Raw genomic sequence first — 23372 nt, forward strand, 5'->3', positions numbered from 1 at the left:
GGATGCCATGATGCTCAGCTGCATGTGCTGAAGGCTGGGCACCACAGTCACCCTGGAGAGGGTGGCCATCTAACCTCATTCTTTTCCCTGTTTATGATATCTGCACAGGTGCTCAACAACCTCAGCACACATTCAGGTGTGATCCCTTCATCAGACACAAAGCCAACTTAAGTAGCGCTATAGCCACATCACACTCAACCTTCACACTTTGATTGTATGGAAATTCAAATAAACTCAATGACATTTACACAAAATTTACAAAATATAAGTGGTATAGTGGTGAATAAGTATTGTTATGGGTAAAGAGAAGGAGTTAACGATATTGAGAATCTTTAACTGTTATACTCACTCTTTGACAGGCTCTTTCCTCAGCTGGGCACATCAGGAGGTTGCATGTGGCTTGTCCTACTCTGTATGTGCAGGACAAGGCTGCATCCCTTGCTCATTGTCTCTCTTTGAACAGGAGTGTGGGTCCTTCTTGGTTAGACTCAGAGCAACTGCTCTGGGTCTGGATTGGCACTGAGATCTTCCACTCGAGCTAAGGTTCCTTAAAAGTCTCTCCAACATTTCTCGCTGAAGCTAGAATGCTGAGCTTGGCACAGCCTCACTCCAAGTCTTCCTTAACGAGTTTCCTAGGTTTGAATTGTGGCTCCTTTGTTCACTAGACGCCAACCTCTTGTTCAGAAGACAAAGGAAACACTCACCCTTGGCAGACCCAGGAGAAGGAGTGGCGGTCTTCACAAAAACCTGTAGAATCTCTCTTGAGATTCTACAGGTCTAATAAATGTTTTTTGATAAGGTCAACATGGATCTATATCAACCTGTCACCAGGCTTCACACCTCAGAAAGACAGATCTGTAAGGGAGGGTCCTAGTTTTATAACCCTTCATTTGAGCACAAACAAAAAATGAAGTCAAAAATCTCTCTGACATGAGCTCAAAGGCATCATAAATGTCACCTTCACTACAGTCACCATAATTTACAACCCTCGCCACACCAACAGGCAAACATTTCATGTGCTCGAACCTATTTAGCTATAGCACTGGATTTGTGCTGGAGTACTGCATGAAGCCAAAGGCCATAATTACTAAACAGTAGATCCTCTGCCTCCAAACTGTTTTTCATACTCTTGCATTTAATGCTTAGTCATACCGTTTAGTGTATGTAAATATGGCAGTTATATGAATTATACTGATCTGTACTGACGTGCTTTAGTCTGGTCAATGAAAATGTAGAAATGTAGAAATGTAGCTGATGTAGAGTGTTATCCCTAGTGTTCTGTCAAAATGGTCCCATGTTTTACTGGTTGAGTAAATAAATTTCAGTCCACAAAAGTAATGTATATAGAGTGCTGCCACAAAACGGTCCCAATACATCATCTGAGTATATTCTCTGGAATCCCTGACCCCAGCATAACTCCTTTTTAATAAACTGCAAAGGAGCCCTGTGAATGATTCATGTGTTATAGAAACTAGCTGTGAGAGAGCTTAAAAATAACAGGTCACATGCATACCATCAGCTGATCCGCCAGTGCTGTGGCAACAGACACTCGTCTGGCTTGGAGATACCAGTTGTGCAAAACACCCAACTACACCATGTTATACCAGGCTTAAATGTTATATACTGAACAAATATTCTGAGATGAGAATGGAATGGTACAGACTAAAAGAAAACACATGCATTGTACATGAAATTTTGTGACAAGAAATGACAAGAAGGTATCCATAAGTTTCCCTGGTGATAACGCAAAAACAATCAGTGACACGGATCCATAACTGGTTGTCCTCAAATATGGATAATGACACATGTCATAGGCCATGAAGAATTCACCTTATCATATGAGAGCATGCTAACAGAATGCCAATGTCAACCCACCCCCACCACCACCACCACCACCACCACCAAGAAAATCAAACAAATAAAACAAAAGTAGTTTATTCCATTATATTGAGCAGTGCACATCAATTGAGCCATTCTAAAATCCCATTTTACAGGCAGAAAATGTTTAGAATGCACACATGAATGTAAACTATTATGACTTCTTATTTCTCTATCATTTTCAGTGATTGGTACTCAATCAGCTAACAGTTAGTAGAAAGCCAGAAAAAGTACTATGAATTGATTACATTTGGTAACTGCCAATTGGTTACTTTGAAGGCAAGGGTTATGTGAGGTTGAATGCAAAAAAAGAGAAAAGACTGCATATTTGTATGGTAGACTTCCCTGTGCACATGAACAGGCTTTAAGAGACAAACCATGGCAACGCGTAACCCGCTTATGGCAACTTCATTTTTATATGACATGGCAAATCTGATGCTACTCTTTGGCCAATGGAAATTTGAAATGACAAAGTCCAGGAGGTGTGAATACTGATAGACTTCTGTAAAACACCACTCTGGGCCTTAGTGCTGCTACATCTTTAGCTGTACCTCCAAATTACACTCCAAAGATATTGCATGGGTTCAAAATACAGATTTTTCCTGCAATGCCTGTGTTTAAAGCTGCAACATGTCTTCTTCTTGTAGGCCAGGTATCAAGTCCATCTGGCAGTGGACTTTTTTTTTTTGTTATAAAGACCCAATTCTCACCAGTAAATACACATAAAAGGTGTTCAAATTAATATTGTATCTCTTTTACTACAGGGGGTACTGGTGATATAAATCGTTAAAGGCTGTTGCATTTCAAACATGTAACTAAGCATCATTTTAAGAGCTCTGTGTCAATGCAAAATGATTCTGTATTTAGCAGAACCTTCACTCTCAGTTCCCCTTCAAAATATTTGCTTATGTGTTCCTGGGGGTTATAAGATGATACACCCTTCCAGAACACCCTACAGTATTCACAAACTACTCCACATCATCTGGTTTTCAGAGTCCACAATGAGAAAACCAGCTGAAGCAGAGCTGTATTATCAAAAATTACTTTTGTTCTATAAGGTTTTCAGCAGTTCTACAAGGAAAGGGATCAGTATCATTTCAAAATACGAAACAGTACGAACAGGCATGGTTTGTTGATGGTGAGCGAGATATTTCATACTTTAGATGATCTGCACAAGCTCTTTAAATAAAATATGCTGTGAACAAGACATTCCTTGAAGTGAGGTTGAAGTTATCAGGCCTCAGGGTGGAATTCAACTTAGCACCGACCCAGTTTGTCCTTATAGTCTGAATAACAAATTTAAACTTTAAAACTTATTAAACGTACTACATATTTTTCTAAAACGTCTGCAACTGTTCAGCTCATACAGGCTATTAAATAGCAAAAAATAACACAAAGTTGTTATTCAAAGATAATGATTTGCTGCACTGGAGTAGTGCTGAATCTTGGGCTAAGTCTATTAATCATTATGAGAGGAATGGGAGCTGTATTCTTACAGCTACAGCTCTGCTGCATCTTAATGCACAGCAGCGGTCAATTTACACCACTGAACTGCTGTAAACATACATTAAAATGTCTGGCAATACAACCACCAATTTCAGTTTTAACAATCACACATTATACATTAAATAGAAAATATCCCAATGAATCAGCTGTGTCAGTTTTGTTATCTTAGTATATTACTAATGTTATTACATAACAATGTACCATTTTATTGGACAGGTCATTCGGTTATACATCATACTGTTCAACTTTTACAAAGATCGCCAAAGTTCACATAAAACATATTGGCATACAACTATAATTAATTCATTCTCAATGAACAGGACACTTTTCATTGTGTCAATGGCAGTGTGAAGGAAAAGGATAGACTTTGCCTGTCATCTTTTCCTCTTACACCATTCTGCAAAAGAAATTCCACCTCCGCTTTAGATGAACTTTCTGCACAAATCTGTCAGACCAGGTGAGTGGAAGCATTGCGTCTTAACACTGTGGCCCTTTTTACTTAATTTTGCCAAATTAAAGCAGGTTTTACATTTTGGTTTCCACCCTAACACAATGTATGTTAATTTTAGAAACCGTCTAAAAATGTGAAGTGTGCCAAAGAAATGAACCACATGCTTAATATTTTTTACTCAAAGTTAAAAGGAAACTCCAGAAAAAAAATAACTTGGGTGTGTTTTATATGTATCAAATATGTACATGCACAATTTAGCAATCCAAACCACATCCTGAAAGCACTCCTCCAATCAGTGACACAAACCAGCCTGACTGCCAGCCAGAGATTTTTGTTTAAGTGAAAGGAAAAACACAACACCTGATCCCTTTCATCAAGAACTATACAGAAAAACCTGAAAGGATTTGTGAGTGTGATAATGTGAGGACTTTGCTTTCCATCATATGGGAAACGAGTGAAAAGCAAAACATCCGATATCGAAAGAATTTGTGAGCATCACCTCTAGTTTCATTTTAGCTATCTATTTTTTTCCCATCCAAGCACTTGATAAACACTACAAAACATTTCAAATATTAAGTCTCCACTCAAGACGAAGCACCGTAGCGTTTGTACTGAATGCCTGGCTAAGCTGTCTATGCCTTTGACACGCTGTGCTCATAAATGGTGGTTGTTAGCTTCTTTAAGGTTTAAAGTAAAGACGTAGACTCCCTTTCATCACATAGGTACCACCAGCTATAAATGTTAAGGAGTCACATCCAATCTTTGCTTAAATGATATGCAAAGCCTAATTTATTTGAGGCATGTCTGTAAAAAAACTTTGGCAAGCTTGCTTGGGTAGTGTTACACAAATAAACATACTCCATGAAAATGTCCTAAGCCATTGTATTTTTTTTTTAACTTTCTTAAATAAGCTTTATTTCTTTGAGAATGACTGGGAGAAGAAAATGTATCCATAACCTATGTACAATTCTTTCCTCACTTCTTCGCCAGGTTTGCTTCTTAAAAAAAAAAAAAAAAACGTGATGAGATAGGCCATGTAATGGGATACTGCAACTAAGCGCTCTTAAAACTAACCCAGTAAGCATTGCATCCAGCGGCATCCTTCCATTTGCTCCTTTATCTCATCTGCTTCAATGTCAAAGTGTCTTCCTGTCTCTTCATCGTCTCTGTTTTTTTTTTTTTCTTTTTGCTTCTTCTTGGTTTTTGTTCTGTATCCCAGTTCTTCATTGTCAAGAGGGGAGGCACATTTTAAAAATACTGCCACTTTCCGAGGACCGTGTCTTTGATTGCGTCAACAAATTGCGCAGGCACCCAGTAAACCCAATATTGAGAGGCTTCCGTTGGACCCAGCTGAAACGCCTGGGAAAGAGACAAACACAATCACGAGGGTGTTCTGTCCGCGCTTACAGCTCAGATTCAGATGAAATTTCAGCGTGTCATGTCAAACTCTCAATCACACAAGATTTACAGCATTCACTACCACTAATACTCAACAGAGAAGGAACACTGTCAATAGAAGCTATTGGAACCTGACAGTATAATATATGGTACGTTTATGCAGTTTGACTCAACAGAAAATGACATTACTCTAGACTTGACTTAAATGTCAGAGAGGCCATCATTTAAATTGGATGATTTGTGCAGTATAGCAATGTACTGGACACCACTTGCACAAATGTTCAAAAAAGCCTGTTTTGAGCCCTGGCATGGACATTTTTACAACCACAACTGGTAACAAAGATATTCTAATCTACTACACTTAACTTCCTTCGAGAGTATGTGTACATTAGCTGTGTACATTACGGAATGGGTTAGGTGCTTGGTGGCTGGCTTACTAAAATATATATAAACAGAATGAAAAGAAAACATTATATGTGGTATTAATCCTGCATGGGCCCTTTAAAATATTTTACCTACCATCATGTGATAGTCCTCATGACCTTCGATTGGTTCAGTCACCACATTCTTAATGGAGCCCATTGGAATCTTCTCTGTTCTCTCTATGAGAGACAAAAAAGCCATAGACTATTCAGATGTTTCCAGAAAACATGGGGACAAATACAAATGCAATGCACAGGAAATAAATGCCTGCCATACATTATTGCACAGCTGTTTTCCTGTCACACGATGGTGGTTCTGTCTTCCAGAAAAAAATTACAATTAGATAATAATAACTGCCTTAGTGGAGAGACGATCCTACCACCTCACCTTTCGTTCCAATCCACAGCTGATCTTGTTCCAGTTTGAAGGTGAGTCGCACTTTTCCGCCTGATTTGTTGTACATTCCGGATAAAGGCACCGTTGGTAAGCGCTCCTGTTGGACAAATGAGAGAGCACTCGTTGGTCATTACTGGAAGGGACAAAGGATTTGTTCAGAGCATGCCATCAGACTGTTCTCCTGACAGTGAAGGGGACCCATTTTAGATGCTGGTCAATGAGAGATCAAAGACAAGGAAAGTGCATGTGAAGTAAATAAACTTAAAAAGTGAAAACCTACAACAACATAGAGAACCACGTATTTGTTTTCCTAAAACTTTACCTATTACTCTTTTCCCATGTCATCAAGTCATACATTATGACAATATGTCACTTGACGTACATGGCCTGTTTTTATGTATTGAGACTGATTTTTTGCCAAATGCAAAATGAAATACTAATGGCCATTACACAGTGTGGTTCTGATTTTCATTATTTATTTGTTTAGCACATGTTTGTTGCTTGGAGCCCTCACAGCTAATGCATCATAAACACATACAGGTTATCCCAAATTTCACCCAATTCTGAGCATCAGTCATAAGTAATAATATCGTTATTTTTATTTTTTATACTACACAAAATAATCTTTCCTCCTCAAGTAAGCTAACAATTAAACCTTCACAAATCTCCCAGAGTATATTTTATCATTAAAGCCTACTTTTTGGATCTTACATTTTGTTTTCTGTATGTTAGTCAAAGAACCCTTGTAAAATGTAATATGCCTCAAAACACATCCCTTTAAGTCTGGTTACTATTGATTTTTTTTTCCTTCCTGTAAGTCAATGGAAGGACCCCCTGGGCCAATCACAAGCAACATATGACACTGTGATGCAAACTGGCAGGGAGATTTGGCTTCAATTGACCATTAACTAGCTATATTTTCATAGCTGGCTCTACTATGAATTAAAAAATATGGAGACACCAAATACACTGAGTGTACACGTGGCCACACATGAGTGTACAATGAAGACCATGTTCCCCAAAAAAGGGGAGAACCCACGATGATTTCCACTATGTTCTGCAACCATGGGGCATCTGGCTGTCACTTCACGACAGGGTCGCGCCTCCCAGACATGAAGACTGCCTGTACTGGTCCCTCAGTGGTGGAATGAACTCCCCATGGGGGCAAGGACAGCAGAATCACTGGCCATCTTCCAACACAGACTGAAGACCCACTTCTTCAGACTGCATCTCGGTTCCACCTCAGTCCCCACCTGTAACTTGTATTACTTTCTGTTTACTCTATGTATAGTATCGCTATGCGTTTTGGATTCTGTGAACTAGTGACTGATGTATGGTAGTATACGCGGCATCCCTTGTCTAGTCAGGTTGAACAAGTTGACTTGTGGTAAGGCTTGAATAGTGTTATGCTCACACTCACTGGTCTGGGAGTGTTGTTAGCTTGGTATGACACTGTTTCTTATTCAACTTGAATTAGATACACTTCTGTCACTCTGGATAAGAGTGCCTGCTAAATGAATGTAACATACTGTAATCTAATGACTGGCTGTGTGACCAAGTTCATTGATTCTTTATGTACTTAGATCATGTCTAGTGACATAACTAGCAAGCCAGCAGCAGAAGCTAATTACTGTGGTTTAGCTATCACTGGTTTAGCTTAAATTTGATCTTACTGGCTAACTGTTTTAGCTGTTAATATATGTATGGTAACAACAATTGTTTGTGTGCCTTGAGGATCCACTTTAAATGTATCTTACATCTCACTTACGATCGTAATCCACAGCTACACTGGCAGCAATCCTCAAATATCAAAAATTCTACTGCACAGTCTCGTGCAGGACAAATCTGTAGTAGAATGGTGTGAATATTCAAGGATTCATTGTCCATTTATTCCTGTTTTCTAACTGTCACCATCAACCAGTTTGGTTGTGTCAATTTACCAATTCCACTTAAGCGTTAATAAAGAAGTAAGAGATCAAATTAAGGTTGTAGCTGATAATTAACCATTCGAAAAGAAAATGTATGGCTTTGACTGCTTTTAAAAATATTCTATTCCTATAGGACTGCATACCTACCTTTGCTCCTTTTATGGAAGGCATTACATCCTCTGGTTTTCCTTTATCCAGTACTTTTCTGTGTTGCTGAGAGAGAACATTAGCATTTTAATATAATTACCCCAATACAAAGTTTTGACTAGCATATAGTTTTGTCACACATGCATAAATTCATATTACCCAAGAGGTCTATGACTACAACAATGCACAATAACCTGTCCTGAACACCCTATTCTACTCTTGACTATGAAGAAGTCACCCAGATACCTTCAAAACAGAACTGAACAAAAGACTAACCATGGAGAAGGCATGTGTTCTTACCTTTTGTCGACACAAAGGTTCCTTTTTATTTTCTTCAGCTTTTACTTCTTGCTGGATAACCTCTTTTGGTGTGTTAACTGCTAGTACGTCATTAATTGTAGAACCCACTACCATTATTTTTGCACCATTTGTTACTTTAATTTCGCGCAGCGTCTTGTCCTCTGGAAGCAGTCCCTTATACATCACTTTTTGCATAGCAGGTGGAAGACCTGGTGACAGGTCAAAAAAAAAAAGAATTCAGTTAATCTGTTTTAATTCAAGTAGCTAACAAGCTAATTATCCTGACCCTGACCCTTACCTGTAAGTGAATGAATCCTTTCTTTCAGGTTGGCTCCTGTTCCATCAAGAGGGATTTTTAGATCGTATTTGTTCTTGTTCCAAATGATTTTCAAGTCCACCATCTCTTTCCCTTCATCACTGTCGCCCCCGTTGCTGACAGCGGAGACCTGAGATGCGGGGATTTCGCCGTCTGACTTGGCGGCTTGTTCACAGGATGCGGCGTTCCCTTCGCTTACTTTCTCACACAGCACTGGCTCTTGACTACTGAGACTGGCTTCACTTTCCATGTCGACTCCTCCACTCCCTGCGAATAAATGGACACTTCTCTCAGTTTTCAAATCATCACTTAACATAACGACAATCGGATAGCAACTGAACAAACAATAGTACTGTAGCTAACGTTAAGACACTAGTGAGCCCTATCCTTAGATGTAACTAGCTGGTGTAGCAAGACTGCAGTATGATGATTAGGCAAAATTCAGGCCAGGGGCTGTTAGCGAGCCAAGTTATCTTTTATGGTGACACATTGAAATGCATACCGTTACGGCCATAGTTACAGATTATTATGTTTTTTTTTTCATTCTAGAGAAATGGTTTACTGTTAACTATTTACACTCGTCTACCTTGCTGGTTAAATGGCAGCGGCTAGCTACCAAGATATGATGTCAGCATAACAGCTGGCGAAGTAGCTTGCTAGTTGGCACTGTCCTTATTAGCGAGCTAGTTAGCTACCTAGCCAGCGAGTGTTCAATCATAGGCGACGGTGTAGTTAGCTAGCTGGCTAGCTAACGTTAATTTACGGTCAAAACAATAATAATTCAATATGTAACAGGAGGATAAAAACAGCTGCTGTGATTAGCCAGCCAGTTCGCAACATGGCTAGTAGTTGCCATAGATATGGGTCATTGTTAAACCCAATAACTTATGTAACCGTATTTTTGGCTCTGTAACAAAATCGACTTCAGTGCTAGCTTGAAGCTAGCTAGCTAGACAGCCCGATATCTACCTACAAAATGTGGTCATATAACATTGACAAGTTACAAATTCACTGACGTTTATCAGCAACAATTGAGCATCACACGAACTACACATTATATAAAAAGTGCGCCGCTAAGGTAATTAGCTAGTTGTAACTGAATAAGAAACTGTTCTCCAAATACCCACCATCCTGAGCCGCCATAATGATTGTGTACAATTTAGCAATATGCCTGCTGGGAAACGTACGCGGTCAGAGTATGAACTAAAAGGCTTCCGTAGTGTTCCGGCGTTGCTCAAATTAAAGGTCAGTCAGTTTGGAAAACGCACCTGGTGTTTTCTCGAACAACCGACGCAGCAATGAGTTTTTTTTTTTGTCTTGTAAGTGCTGCTCAGATTCACAGATCCTAAAGTTATCGGCGCAACTCGCCTTACTTACTACATATCAACTTATCTAACAGTATTATATCTCCACAGAATATGGGCAGCATGATGCAAAATATGACAAAGTAACGTTAAAGTTTCAGCTAGTGATGAGCTGAGTGATCCCCGACGTGAATAGCCTGTTACATTACATTATTGTCATTCAGCGGACGCTCTTATCTACAGCAACGTACAGTTTTATCCATTTCTACAGCTGGATGTTTATTGTAGGTTAAGTGCCCAAGAGTACAACAGCAATGTCCCAGTGGGTGATCGAACCAGCCCTGATCCTTAACACTATACCACTGCTACCAATATAATATAATAATGGTAATATGCTCCCTATGGGAACCACGAGCAGGGTGTAACATTTTACCGTTCATTATTTGACACACAGTACTTATTGCTAACATTGCAGTGTGCATTTCTACCAAGCAGGAAAGGGTAGGAACTCAGAGAGAAATGTGACTCTTGGCCTTGTAGCACCCTGCATCATTACCCTTGACTTAGGTAGTGTACGTACAGGGCGAGAAAGATGAATTCACAAAAACATGTCAGGATCATTGTTTAATGGCTACCATGGAATGAAATTCCAATGTGCCTTATCTAGAGGTTATCTGCCAAGGACAGCAATCCAACTGCTTTCTACTTGTCCTTGTTGTCCCAAGAGCCTATTGTCTCAAAAAACTGCAACAGTTCCAGGTTTTACTGTTCATATTTTATTGGGCTTACAGCTTTCACAAACAAACAAACAAATGTTGTTTTTTTAATAGAGGAAAAACACAAAAATTCTATTTATAGTCCAAAAGAGTCCCAGTTTCAATGAAATCTAAAGTCAAAGTCCTAGAGAAAGGTAGTGACTCTCCATGTTCAATAGCCTCAAGAAATCCCTTGACCATTTGTTCTTATCAAAACATGCAATTTTACATACTTTTCAGTTTATAAGAATAACCATTTTGACTGAGAGACAGGCCAGTGCTATTATGTGTGATATGATTTTCAACTGATTGTTTTGAACTTTGCCTCCCAACAACGGAAGTATAAGACACAGGGAAATATATACATTTAAGTAAGTTATTTTTATATTTAATTGTTTTCCATTGGGTGAGAACTTGCAATCTTATTCTTTTGGAGGTTTTATGAAAAAGCAAAGCAATCATGTAAATTAAAAGACAATGGATTTTTTTTCCCATTTTTGCATAATTGCCCTTTCAAAATGAAAAAGCAAATATGCTCAGGCTAAGTGAATTTCAAAGTGCAGAACAGCTGTCCTCCAATGAATAGCTTCTCGTTGTACAAGCCTGCATGGTCGTGCTGGTGTTCCAACATTTCATGGGCTGGGTAAAACTATGAAACACATTTATTTTAGCATTGTCTGCAATCATCATTTTCAAAAATTGTTCATATACGTGTCACCGTTCGCATGGGAAAATTCCAGCCACATCTGTACAAATGACATTTAGACTCAATGACCCCATATCTTACCTGTGCACATTTAGAAATTTAAACAGTAATTCAAGATTATGTCTGATCAAAGTGGGGTAAAAAATATACAAAGGTCTTATTCCTATTTTCGCTGAGGGGGAATGTTGCTATTTGTAGAGGACAGGTCAATAAGTCTACAATGGCGAGAGACCCCTCCTCTCCCAAGAGCAATTGTACTGCTGATCACTTTTTATTGTAAGTGTTGTATTGGATTAACCACCTAACTGTTAGTTGTGCAGTACTCAGTTTTACTGCCCAGTCTTTCTTCTGGTTCTTCCTCATTGCTGAGCCAATGTTAAAAGAGATAAATACAAACTACAGCTGTTTCCATTCATTTTCTAACACTGTTTTCCCCTATTGACTACACTTTAATACATGCAAACGTAGACACTTATACTGTGCAGCATGTGTCAATTAGTACAGACACACTTGGTTTCCACCACTGGAATTCACAATGTTGCAGTTTGATAGCGTTTTAGCTGTTATGAGCATAACTTTATGATAACATTGCTACAACATCGGAGAAATATCTTTACCTGCAGATCATTATGGGAACATTCCTTATAACTGATAATAAATCTAGATTTTTTTCACATTCCATTGCTGCGTTGTTGTGCTATGAAGTCATACAAGATGTGTAGTTGTTCTCTTTTGAGCAAGAACTCATTATTATGGATTTTCTTCTGAGCCAAACTGAAAGAGAAAAACGCGAAAATGATTGTTCAATTACCTCTACGTGCCACAACAACAGTTCTGACCCCATCTTTAAAAACGTTAATTAGTCTCAATAGCCCCGAGCCATATAAGCGCCAATCAGCACGCTTCCAAAAATCAAAGTTATAAAAATAAGGAGTGCATAAGCATCCTATTCAGAACGCTGAAAGTGTGTGGAACCTCTTACCTCTTAACATTTACCTTCGTATTCCGTCTTCTTCAGTTCACGATTCACTCTGTAGTCTGCGCATCTACTTTCTAATGGGGATTACGGATTGGTAAATCAATTGAAATGTAGGCTATTGTAGGTATTTGGGTAGCTTTATGAGAGGCATTAATCATGATTGAATCTTCAAATAAATATATATGCCTTTGAATAACTGATACATATAACAAATAGCTGTAGCTCCTAATAAATCTGCTACTGTCACTTTTAACGACGGGATGTCATAAAATCAAGGTGAACAGGTGAACGGCGGGATTTACGTACGGACAGCAACATTTCTTCTGTGCAATTCCTGACAAAAAAAAATAGCTTTCAACAAATCTTTCCACTGCTGACGCTTATGTTTCGTGTTACGCTCGCCAATTTGCCTGCTTGCCAGCTTGTTGCCCGCGAAGAAGAAACATCAAGTCATAACAGGAGGAATGTGTCTGCTTGAAAATGCATGTTTTTGCCTGCTGCTAACTTTCTAAACGTTACATTTTTAAGTGCGTGGACCAAGGGCTTCTCCTTGCTTGGATCTGGAAGATATAATCTCTGACAATGGCAGACTACAGGGTGTTCAATGTTGTTATCCTGGGCTTGGGTTTTTTGTTTATTTTTACTGCTTTTACAACATGTGGAAACATTGAAGTAAGTTGAGAGGAAGTGGCCTGCTCTGTACAATAGCACTGCTTGCTAGTTAGCTTAGCTAGCTCTCTACATTGACAAACACAAGAAAGGGAACTTTATGACATACAGGTGAAGGAACTTAGCAGACGTTAGATAACTGTCTTAAACGTGAATCAATCTCGACAGCCAACTGCCATGATATTTAGAGAGTAAGACGTATATCTCGCAAGCTAGCTAATTTGAAGACAGGTAACTTTTTTCACCGTTGGCAAGCTAGCTAGCTGGCTAGCTAATAACTGATACGAACCTAGCTGTGATTAAGATGTTTCGATTAGATACATGTTATATGTGAATGATGTTTGTATTTAATTTGTCACTATAATGATAGGTTGTTTTATAAAATATTGGTTTGTGATGCTTCATAAAATATTGTTTACCTTGCAAGCGATCTAATATTGTTTGCAAATCAACATATTTTTGGTGGCTAGCTAAAGCTGCCAGCATCCTTTATGACATATATGATAAGTTTATTGTATTATATTGCACGCTATTCTTACATTTTTCCAAAGATATGCTTATTTCCTTCCCAAAATAATGATATCGGAATCATCTGCACAGCATTGTTGTGGAACCAGGTCAGGCGCCTCTCGTGTTTCTAATTGGCGTCACCGGACTATGAATTAAGATAATGCACGACAAATGACTCGCATTTAGTGACGATGAAAAGCCTCCACGCTACATTCCTTCGATTCACATATATATAATCTAAGTTCTTGTTACTTTTCCCCAAAATAGGATATTATTTCTTGTTGTTTTATGGCAAACAATTAACTGTGGTAATGTATTTCTTTTTGCTTTTTCCCCCCAAAAGCAAACTGTGATTAAAAGCATGGCGAATAAGACTGTCATAGGGAGTGGTTACCACAGGTGAGAATAAGACCGTGGATATTTTTTTTTCTTTTTATGGAATCCCCATATGTTTTAAGGATTGTTTGCAGTTCGGTTTTAATGCCTCAGTAGTAAAAGAATAGCATAGGCTGAACTGTGGTTAAAGTGCACCAAATTGTAATCACGTTGTTGCAGACTGCAGCAAACAAAATTTCAATACCTCTATGTCACAACCAAAATATAAAAGTTAATTTCTCATTGCGGATGTATGCTCATATTACATTTCAGCTTGCTGGCTTTGCTTTCATATTAAATGTATGCAGAGATGAAAGTGAGTGTTGCACAAACCAGTAATAGTTTGGTAAAGAAGTGCTGAATGTTTTATTTAGCTATCTGTAACATAGAAATGATCACATTGTTAGATATTGGAACACTGTCATGATTTGAAGATGAAATGCTAAAGTTATCAGTGTGGCAAAGTGTGAAAACATAATGAAGGTACACACATGGGTACTGTTCTACTGTTCAATGATAACATTGTCTTCCAAGCCATTGTCATTGGGTAAAGTGTGATCCAGAGAACCGGACAGGGGCATAGAGGACATTTTACATTGGTTTTGTCACTTCTTTAAAGATGGGTGCAGTCATGAGTAGGCTAAAAATCAGTACATACAGATTGACCCAGAAAATGTGCCCAGTTTGCCATATGAGTTGATCATAAACAGGTCAAGTCTAGGGGCAACATTCATAAATATTTTTGGTGTTAAAAGTAACAATTTCAAAATGTTTTCCCCTGAGCATTAGATTAGTCACAAAATACAATATTGCCCTGATTTATAAGGTCTGGATATTAAGTCCTTCAAAAAAGAGATTCTTTTAAAAATACATCATGGACTTTATCAAATACGAGCAACTAATACAATTTAAGCAATCAGTGAGGGGAAAGTTCACATTTATACTGATGCAAGAGAGGTGAAAAAATTCAATACAGTAATACATGTTGTCTTGTAAATTTTGCTCATTGAATGTCAAGAAATTGTAGTACCAGTAATGATGTCTGCTCACTTGAGCATATGCTTAGAGAACTTTTAGTTTGAAAATATTTGCAAAGAAATAGATGCAGAAGAAATAATGCAATTCCAGTTTTCCAAAACAGTTTAACAGAGCACCCAGATGACAATTTGTTTACTTAGGATTAAACATATGAGTATTATTATCATAATTTATTGGGGGGGGGGGGGGGGGGGGGGGGTACATTCCTTAGCGTTCATTTAGCATTGAATATTTCTGAATAATGGCTTGATAAATATGGGATTATATATTACATATATCATTAAATATAACATGTAGCATTATATATTTGTATATCTAAATAAATATGCTCATATGAAGCACAGTGTGGATTGGTATACTGGATACTGCCAGCACATGAAGGGTGGGACCTTCTCATTATGCTAATCCTTATGGTTGACTGGTCACAGCTTTTCACTGCAGAAGATTACCAGAGAACAAAGCCTTTATCGGTATTTGGAATGCAACACCAGTACATGCACTCATGAACATCACATTCCCATACCAGCAACAGCATCACACTTTGTCTTGTGTCTCAGAGTTTGTCCTAGTCTTTGCTGGAAGTCAATAAAAATGCCTTCATGAATATACTCTTTTGTGCAAACTTTAAGCGAGAATGAATATCAAGGCTCGAGTTTATTTTGCAAGATTTAAACTGAGAAAATGTATGAATATAGCCTCAGAGCCTTGGAAAGTCCTGATTAGCCATGGGCAAACAACATTTGACTAATAAGCCAATAGGATAGCTGGAGGGTATAACTTGTGAAGACAAATTTTTAAAGCAGTGGTAGTTTTTATGTTTTCATGTTTAAACTCTTTTGAGTGTAATAACATGTCTTGTGCTTTCTTTGCAGCCTTGGTATTATATATGGGGTTTTCTCAGTCTCAAATTTGTTTGCTCCTACTGTGGTTAGTGTACTTGGACCACGCCTTACCATGTTTCTCAGTGGAGTACTTTACAGGTGAATTTTTCAATAGGTTTGTTTGTTATATTACATATGCGACCACATATTTATGGCATTAGTACTACATTATTTTTTCCCCACAAGACTATGTAATATTTCTGTGGTAAGTGCAGTTCATTTCCGTTTGATTTGAGCACCTTTGTCCTTGATGCCACTGAATAAAAGTTAGGGTGTCAGTGGAATATGTAAATTTTAATATAAACATCCATTATACATATGGTATCAGAGATCTTTGAAAGTACAAGTTTTTTTTTGTCCCTGTTTTCAACATTTATGTCCCATTTTTCCTGTTCTCCCCGCAGTGGTTACATTGCTGTATTCATCCTCCCAGCAACATGGTCGCTTTACATGACATCAATTCTGATTGGTGTGGGAGCAGCCAGTAAGTACATGCTCAAAGAACTGTCAGCTACATCCTCTTTTTTCTAACTGTGGTGTGCCCTGCATCTCTCATACTAACAAATTTAAGGAAGTATTATTTACTTACTAAGGATAAACAAATTTGTGTGTCATTATCATCACATGATTATAAACACAGAGTAATAATCTGATACATGAATATGAATCATTATGGTAATTATGCTAATTGCTTAAATTAATCCCTGCAGCTTGTTATGAAATTTTAAAATATTTACCAAATGTGTCAATAATAACACAGTGGGATAAGGGTTGCACTATACATACGCTGTTACCAAACGTTATAGGTTTTTGACAGTGACCCCTTCAGATGTGCACATAATTATGTATCTATTTCTATTATAATAGTAAATCATCTGTATATGCACTGCACTGCAGTATACTACTGAGCAAATCAATCGGTAATATTTGCATTTTGTGTGGGATAAATGACTGATAAGACCTTTCATTGGCATGATAAGTTGCTTGGCAGCATAGCAGTGTAGCAATGGCCAAAGGTTGTTATTGTCTCTGATCAGAGCAGAAAGAGATGGATCATGTTAATCATTTACATTGAAGGAAAATTGGCCAATGAGGGTATAGGGGGAAGACTGAAAGTGGCCCTAGGCCTGTTTGTTATAGCTGCAGGCAAAAAAATTCTACCTCAATCTCCTTTAAAGAGGACATGAGGTTATACTCTAAAAAATGAACAGCAGTTTAGTCCACAGCTGTAATTTAACACACATATCTATTTTAGGCCTTTTTTCAGACAAAATCTGCACACAACATTAGTGGACCTTAAAAGGGTTAGTTAACAATGGTTGGTATGTCTGACCAAACACTGGGTTTTATTTATTTATTTTTTTCATAGTACCACCAAATGTACTGCTAACAAGTCCATCTGAGCATTTAAACATCATATCATTATCTCTAATGAAAGATGCAGTTACAGCTACTCAAGACACACCGTTTCAGAACGCCTGTGCTTTTTTTTTTTTTTTACAAATTTTTACATGGAATGCATGAGCATTAGTGGTCAAAAAGAGGAGAAAGAGAGGTGGGTCATTTTCTGCCTGTGTATCCCTCAGTGCTTTGGACAGCTCAAGGACACTTCCTGGTGCAGAATTCAGATGCTGCCACTATCAACAGGAACACGGGAGTTTTCTGGGGACTGCTACAGTGCAGGTATAGTGTGTAACTGCTGAAAGGACACCTGTTGCTATTATTAAAACACCCCTTCCAAGTCAACCTTATGAGCTGACATTTGACATACTGTCTACATGTACAGATGAACATTTACAGAAACAGCTCAGCTGAAGTACCCTTCTCCAGGGCACTTCTGAACAATGGTGTCCTTGTTGGGACTTGAACCTGCAACCTGGTTAGAAGGTCTGCTCCTTAGTCATAGCAAGGGTTTGTCTCTGGAGATTAAGATCAGTATATTTTAATAGTCATTTATCACGCATATGTAAGTGTAATTTGAAACAACTGTTACATACTGATGAATGAGTATGTATCAAAATATCAAATGCCAATGCATGTACTTGAAGACAGATTTGAGGGAAAGTGGTTTGACATATTTCTAGAGCGTGTGGTCCATTTGGGCTATTTAGCATTATTTCTGCTGTGCTTTTATCTGGTTCATCTGTTTTAAGCATGGTGTGATATACTGTAACTGAACAGGAACTATGCTTTTATTAATTTGAGTTTGGAAGCAGCTGATATTTGCACTGGTCACAATTGAGTGGAGACTCAATTCACTGTAGCCTGTCTTAACAACTTCTCTTATTTGAAGTCTAAATTTACCCTGATATTTATGTGTGTGCTTTTTGAAAGCCTGTTTATATTTTATATTTCTTTTCATACAGGGGTATAAATAATTGTGTTCTTTTTTTACAGTATGCTATTTGGCAATCTGTACATATATTTTGATTGGAATGGAGTAACTGAAATAACAGGTAATGTGACTTTTGTGCAGTCTTCTTCAAAATTTCATGTAACAGCCACCCAAGTTCAGCAATCACTAAAGATAATGAAAAAGTTTGTTTTGCAAAGGTAGTACTTGCCTTGATTTGTAATTCAAAGGTAAGGACAAATGTTGACCCAGGGTACCTTTGGGGTTGCACTCCAATAACTAAGACAGGGTTCTGCAAGAAATGAGTCCAGCCTGACTATGATCTAAGTTAATGCAAAAAAAATCCCAAACATGTTATCTGTTTCAGCAGCTTTGTGTGTGAGCTGTCAATCAAATGACATACACTCCTGAGTCAGAACTGGGAACAGGGTGGGAGGGTTAGTAGTTAGTAGTTAGTAGTTAGTTAGTAGCTTGTGCTCTTCACATAAAATTATGGTAACTGTAAAAAGCAGATGATTGGTTGGATTACATTAAATCATTCTTGTAGTAACAAGTTTCAGGGAGTTCAGTTTAAATCTATTTTTATTACATTACATGATTTCAGTTTATAACCACCTTACCCAGTGCAATTAACCAATTTGGCCCTTTCAGGTGCAATTGTCACAGGTGTGTAGAGATACTGAAGTCTTACAAAACATTAGAATCTTTGTCTGTTCTTTGTCACTTATTGTGTTTTAGACCCTTACAGACAGGTCTGATAGCTTGATGAGTTTAGTGACTGAGGGGTCTCCTGTATTTATTCAATGCCATATTTTCCTGTGGTACCCTTGAGAAAAAGTTAGAAGAAAGGAAACAGATTAACAGATTAATTATTAACCACACATTGCAGAACCAAAATTCTGCAAATCTTTTGATCCAGAAATTCATAGAAATGTTAAAGTAGATTTTTTTTTTCTACCGTTTTAAATGAGTGCATAAGAGGGTCAGCCACCGGTAAGAAAATTCGAGACAAATTAAATTCTGCATTTAAAAGGTACATTCCTGTCTTCCCTGTCTGTAGCTCTCAGGAGACTACCAAGAGTGAAAGAGGATCATTGTATTCGCTTCCCTTGAGTTCACATACTGCATTCTCCTTGCAGACAGCAACAGGAAGACCATGTTCATTGTCCTGCTGGTCATCTCTGTGCTGGGATCACTGTGCTTCAGCGTGCTCAGAAAGTCTCAGCAACAGGAAGAAGTCCTGTCAGAGGAGGAGGGACAGTCCTTACTCTCAGCCCGTGTGATGTAAAAATACATTATTTCTGCCCTTGACTCGCGTAAAGTTCTTAATTGGTAGTTACTCAGATCATGTTGAGTTCTTGATGGAAATATGAATGTGAAGGTAGGCTACACTAGGAGCTACCTGCACTGACCAGTTGTAATCTACGGAATGATATTGTGTGTTTTGGGTGGCCATGGGGTTCAAGGAAATTTATAAGGGCTATTTCCTGGTCAACTGTATTTGTAGAAAATAGCCTAACTGCAGTTCAAGGAAGGGAAGGAATAATTCCATTAATGTCAGTCTGAAAAGGATAAACCCACTTTTGTCTCCTCATCCTGCAGGTATAAGCAGAAAGCAGCTTCTGCTATCAGAGAAGCCAAGTCAGACCTCAGTAAGTTGATCTTCAGTAATAAACATTGTTTTTGTTTTGTAAATTTTAATCACTGATCCACTGGAATTTAATGACACACATCTCCCAAATTGTTTGTGTTTTGACATCATGTGGCTACTGTATGTGCCATGCTGTGTAACTCAGACAGTGTCCCTTGTGTGGCTTTCTTTTTTTCTGTAGGAACTATGTTACAGCTGTCTCGCTCTAGAACTATACTCCTCCTAAGTGGCTGTATGGCATACAGTGGTAAGTGTGGTGCAAATCCAGAAAATATCTTTAAAGTCTTGGAAAACATTAAAGCTACAGCCTTGGCTTACCAGTCATGCCCAGACAGAGTAAGATTTGCCTGATCTCTCTTGTACTCGGGTTTGCCTCCAGGTTTGGAGCTGTCCTTCTACAGTGGTGTGTACGGAACTTGCATCGGAGCGACATCTCACTTCGGAAAAGCAGCCAAAGGCTTAATTGGGCTCTCAGGGATAGTGGTGGGAATTGGGGAGATAATTGGTACGTATCGGTCGCCCGTGTAGGCTACGCTAGGAAGCATGCTTGTGGCATCAGCCTGTCCCCATAGATGCAGTTTCAAATCAGTCCATTGCTGTTGGCCTTCCCCCTCAGGTGGGGGCTTGTTCGGACTCGTGTGCAAGAACAACCGTCTCAGACGCACCTCTGTGGTGTTCCTGGGGATGGTGGTACACTTCATTGCCTTCTACCTGATCTTCCTAAACATCCCGGACGATGCCCCGGTGGTTTTTAAAACCGGTACGCAGCATCAGCCGTACCTGGTTCCAAGGTATTCCATATCTTCGCTCTGCATCAACATCATTTCCATCATTGGTTTTTATTGTTTTATTCAACAATACAACGGCAACAGACTCCCTGGGTGCCTTTAATAGAAAGCTGAAAACTCTATGTCTGCTAAATGATGTAGTGCACTGTAAATGTAATTTACTGGACAGCTTGGAATACAAAGGAAAAAGCATGAAAAAACAGGGTGTTTTTCATCATCATATGTTTATACATGATTTTACATCATATGTCCTTACATTGAACAAGCTACATTGCCTAACAGCTAAGATAAACATAAATAGATTTGTGAACATGGGATGAAACAATGAAATTACAGTCACAATATTGGGTTGGAAATGTTGTGAAATTCCTTGTAACGTTTGTCAAGACGGGTACTGTTCAGATTTTGCTGTTCACAATGACACAGTTGCTGTTTCTGTGTGTCTGTGTGTGTTTGTGTCCATCCTGCAGCGTGTCCATCGCCCTGCTCTGTAGCTTTTTGCTTGGTCTTGGTGACAGCTGTTTCAACACTCAGCTCTACAGCATCCTGGGAAGTGTATATGCTGAACAGAGTGCACCCGCGTTCACCATCTTCAAATTCATCCAGGTAAGGCATATGTTGGTTAGATGTGAGGCGAAGCTTGTGATGCACACTAAGCTTTCTCATATGGCTCTTGGCGCTATTCCCTGAGGACAGTTTGTTTATTTAAAAATTGGGTACCCTATGTATCTAATCAGAGCTTGAGACGGATAAAGGGGGACATTTGATCTAACTGCTACAGTGTTTGACCAAATAACTACCGACTTCAAGTGTGGTTGTAAAGTTGTTAGAAAACAAGCTACATATTGCGTATCACCTGCAGCACAATGCAATACTGGCTCACAGTGAGCGTTGAGATTTAGGTCAGCCGTAGTTGAATATGGACCGTTAACAGACTGCTTCTCTGTCAGTCCATCTGTGCAGCGGTGGCATTCTTCTACAGCGGCTATCTCCTCCTCTCCTGGCAGCTGTTGGTCATGGTGCTGATCGGATTCGTAGGAACCCTTTGCTTCTTTGTGGTGGAGAAGTTGCAGAATGTGGCTGTAGCTTTAGAACAACAATGACGTTCATGATTTCGCTCTCCTTTCCGTTATATGGTGCCAACATGTCATATAATTAAAAAAAAAAAAATCAAAAACAAAAGCATATGCACTATTTTGCATCAGCTTCAACTGAATTAATTCAGTACACACTAATGATGCCATTTATGAATAATTTATATTTATCTGGTTGATAATTGTTAAGTAAACTGCCACTTGATGAAGACTACATTTCTATTTTAAAGTATATTTTCAATTTTTATATTAGATAACCTCCTCCCCAATAGTGGCTGTCTTTATGCATTTCTCTCAGGGTTATTTAAGAATGCTGTTCTTGCTGTTCCTGATCATATGTGGTATATTTCATATTTTATGCTCTAATGTACTTGAACATTGGCCTTTTTTGAGACGATCAGAATATTATATGTACAAGAAGATATTTTTTCCGTTACTGAAATGACACATTTGATACATTTAGACCAGTTTTTTATAATGTTTGTGGAAAAGTAGGGCTTTATTGATTTATTGGTGATTTATATTTTCACAGGGCCCCACAGTCCTGTAATAATAGTCAGGGACAGTGGTGAGACAGGTATGTCATTGCAATTGAAAAGTAACCAAACATAATTCTTATATTTTCCTTTCACAGCTATCAAAATGCACCCATCCTTTCTCTTAACTCTCTCTTAGCAGTATGGCCATTACAAGTGAATGTCAGGTTACTGACAGATACTGGCAGATACTGCTTACATGATAATTTGTTGGCTTGTATATTAAACCCAATAGCAAGACTCATTGCTGATTGGCCTTTGCTCCCAAAAGCACCCAAAATAGCCCTGACATAAAACAATAATGACCCCTCTTTGGTAGGAATTTGACTATTTCAACCGTAAACATAATCATGAAAAAATTCCAGGTAACTTTAAAAATTTTTGAAAGCGATCCCTTCCTTTTGAATGTGCAATTATGAAGACAAAAGCATTTCACCAAAGTAAATGAGCAATAAGGAAAGGAAATCCACTCTGAATTTGTCATCAAAGGAGTATTATCAGGATTATCTATATTTTTACCAGTTACAGTTTTGTGTCAAAAATGCAATGAAAATAATGGACTCGCTTGTATTGAAGTTGAAATGAACTGAGATAGTTAACAGGAAGTAAATTTCCTAAATCATATTTCCATCTGGACTCATAGTTTGGTAAGACGGCACTTTAAAAGAGTCAACTGGTGCAAAAAATAGTAAATGTAAATTGAATGAAAAACAAATTCCAAATAAAACGTAAAATTTATATACATTTTATTTGAATTCATAATTTCATATTATTTTGTGTTTTTATTAGCTTTAAAAAAAACTTTATCTGTTTTGAACATTTTTACAAGGATGTCATAGTTGATCGTGAGACATTAATTTATGAACTGTTGTTCACAGTGTAGGCAAGCCCTTAAAGTGTGACCAAAAGAACCTTGTATAATCTGTACAAACACTTGTACAAATGTGCCTTCATGTTTACAACTGTATGTGCTAGCATTTCAGCATTGTT

General features: G+C 38.2%; 2 protein-coding genes across 2 annotated transcripts; one reads left to right on the plus strand and one right to left on the minus strand.

Moving 5' to 3' along the window:
* Positions 1 to 1917: 1917 nt before the first annotated feature.
* ubfd1 (ubiquitin family domain containing 1) lies at positions 1918 to 9934 on the minus strand. Its single transcript, XM_036553551.1, has 7 exons — positions 9871 to 9934; positions 8726 to 9010; positions 8428 to 8636; positions 8128 to 8193; positions 6044 to 6149; positions 5753 to 5835; positions 1918 to 5194 (listed from the first exon to the last, which is right to left on the minus strand). The coding sequence occupies exons 1-7, from the start codon at positions 9884 to 9886 to the stop codon at positions 5084 to 5086; spliced, it is 876 nt and encodes a 291-aa protein (XP_036409444.1). The 5' UTR covers positions 9887 to 9934; the 3' UTR covers positions 1918 to 5083.
* A 2823-nt stretch (positions 9935 to 12757) lies between these two features.
* Positions 12758 to 22646, plus strand: LOC118794589 (UNC93-like protein MFSD11). Its single transcript, XM_036552847.1, has 13 exons — positions 12758 to 13159; positions 14010 to 14065; positions 15952 to 16059; positions 16365 to 16444; positions 17547 to 17643; positions 18358 to 18416; positions 19453 to 19597; positions 19916 to 19965; positions 20146 to 20211; positions 20344 to 20469; positions 20581 to 20755; positions 21223 to 21358; positions 21703 to 22646. Exons 1-13 carry the CDS (start codon positions 13070 to 13072, stop codon positions 21853 to 21855), a joined length of 1341 nt encoding a protein of 446 aa, XP_036408740.1. The 5' UTR covers positions 12758 to 13069; the 3' UTR covers positions 21856 to 22646.
* The last annotated feature ends 726 nt before the right edge of the window (positions 22647 to 23372 follow it).

This window comes from Megalops cyprinoides, chromosome 19 (genome assembly GCF_013368585.1).
Source record: "Megalops cyprinoides isolate fMegCyp1 chromosome 19, fMegCyp1.pri, whole genome shotgun sequence".
Classification (NCBI taxonomy): Eukaryota; Metazoa; Chordata; class Actinopteri; order Elopiformes; family Megalopidae; genus Megalops; species Megalops cyprinoides.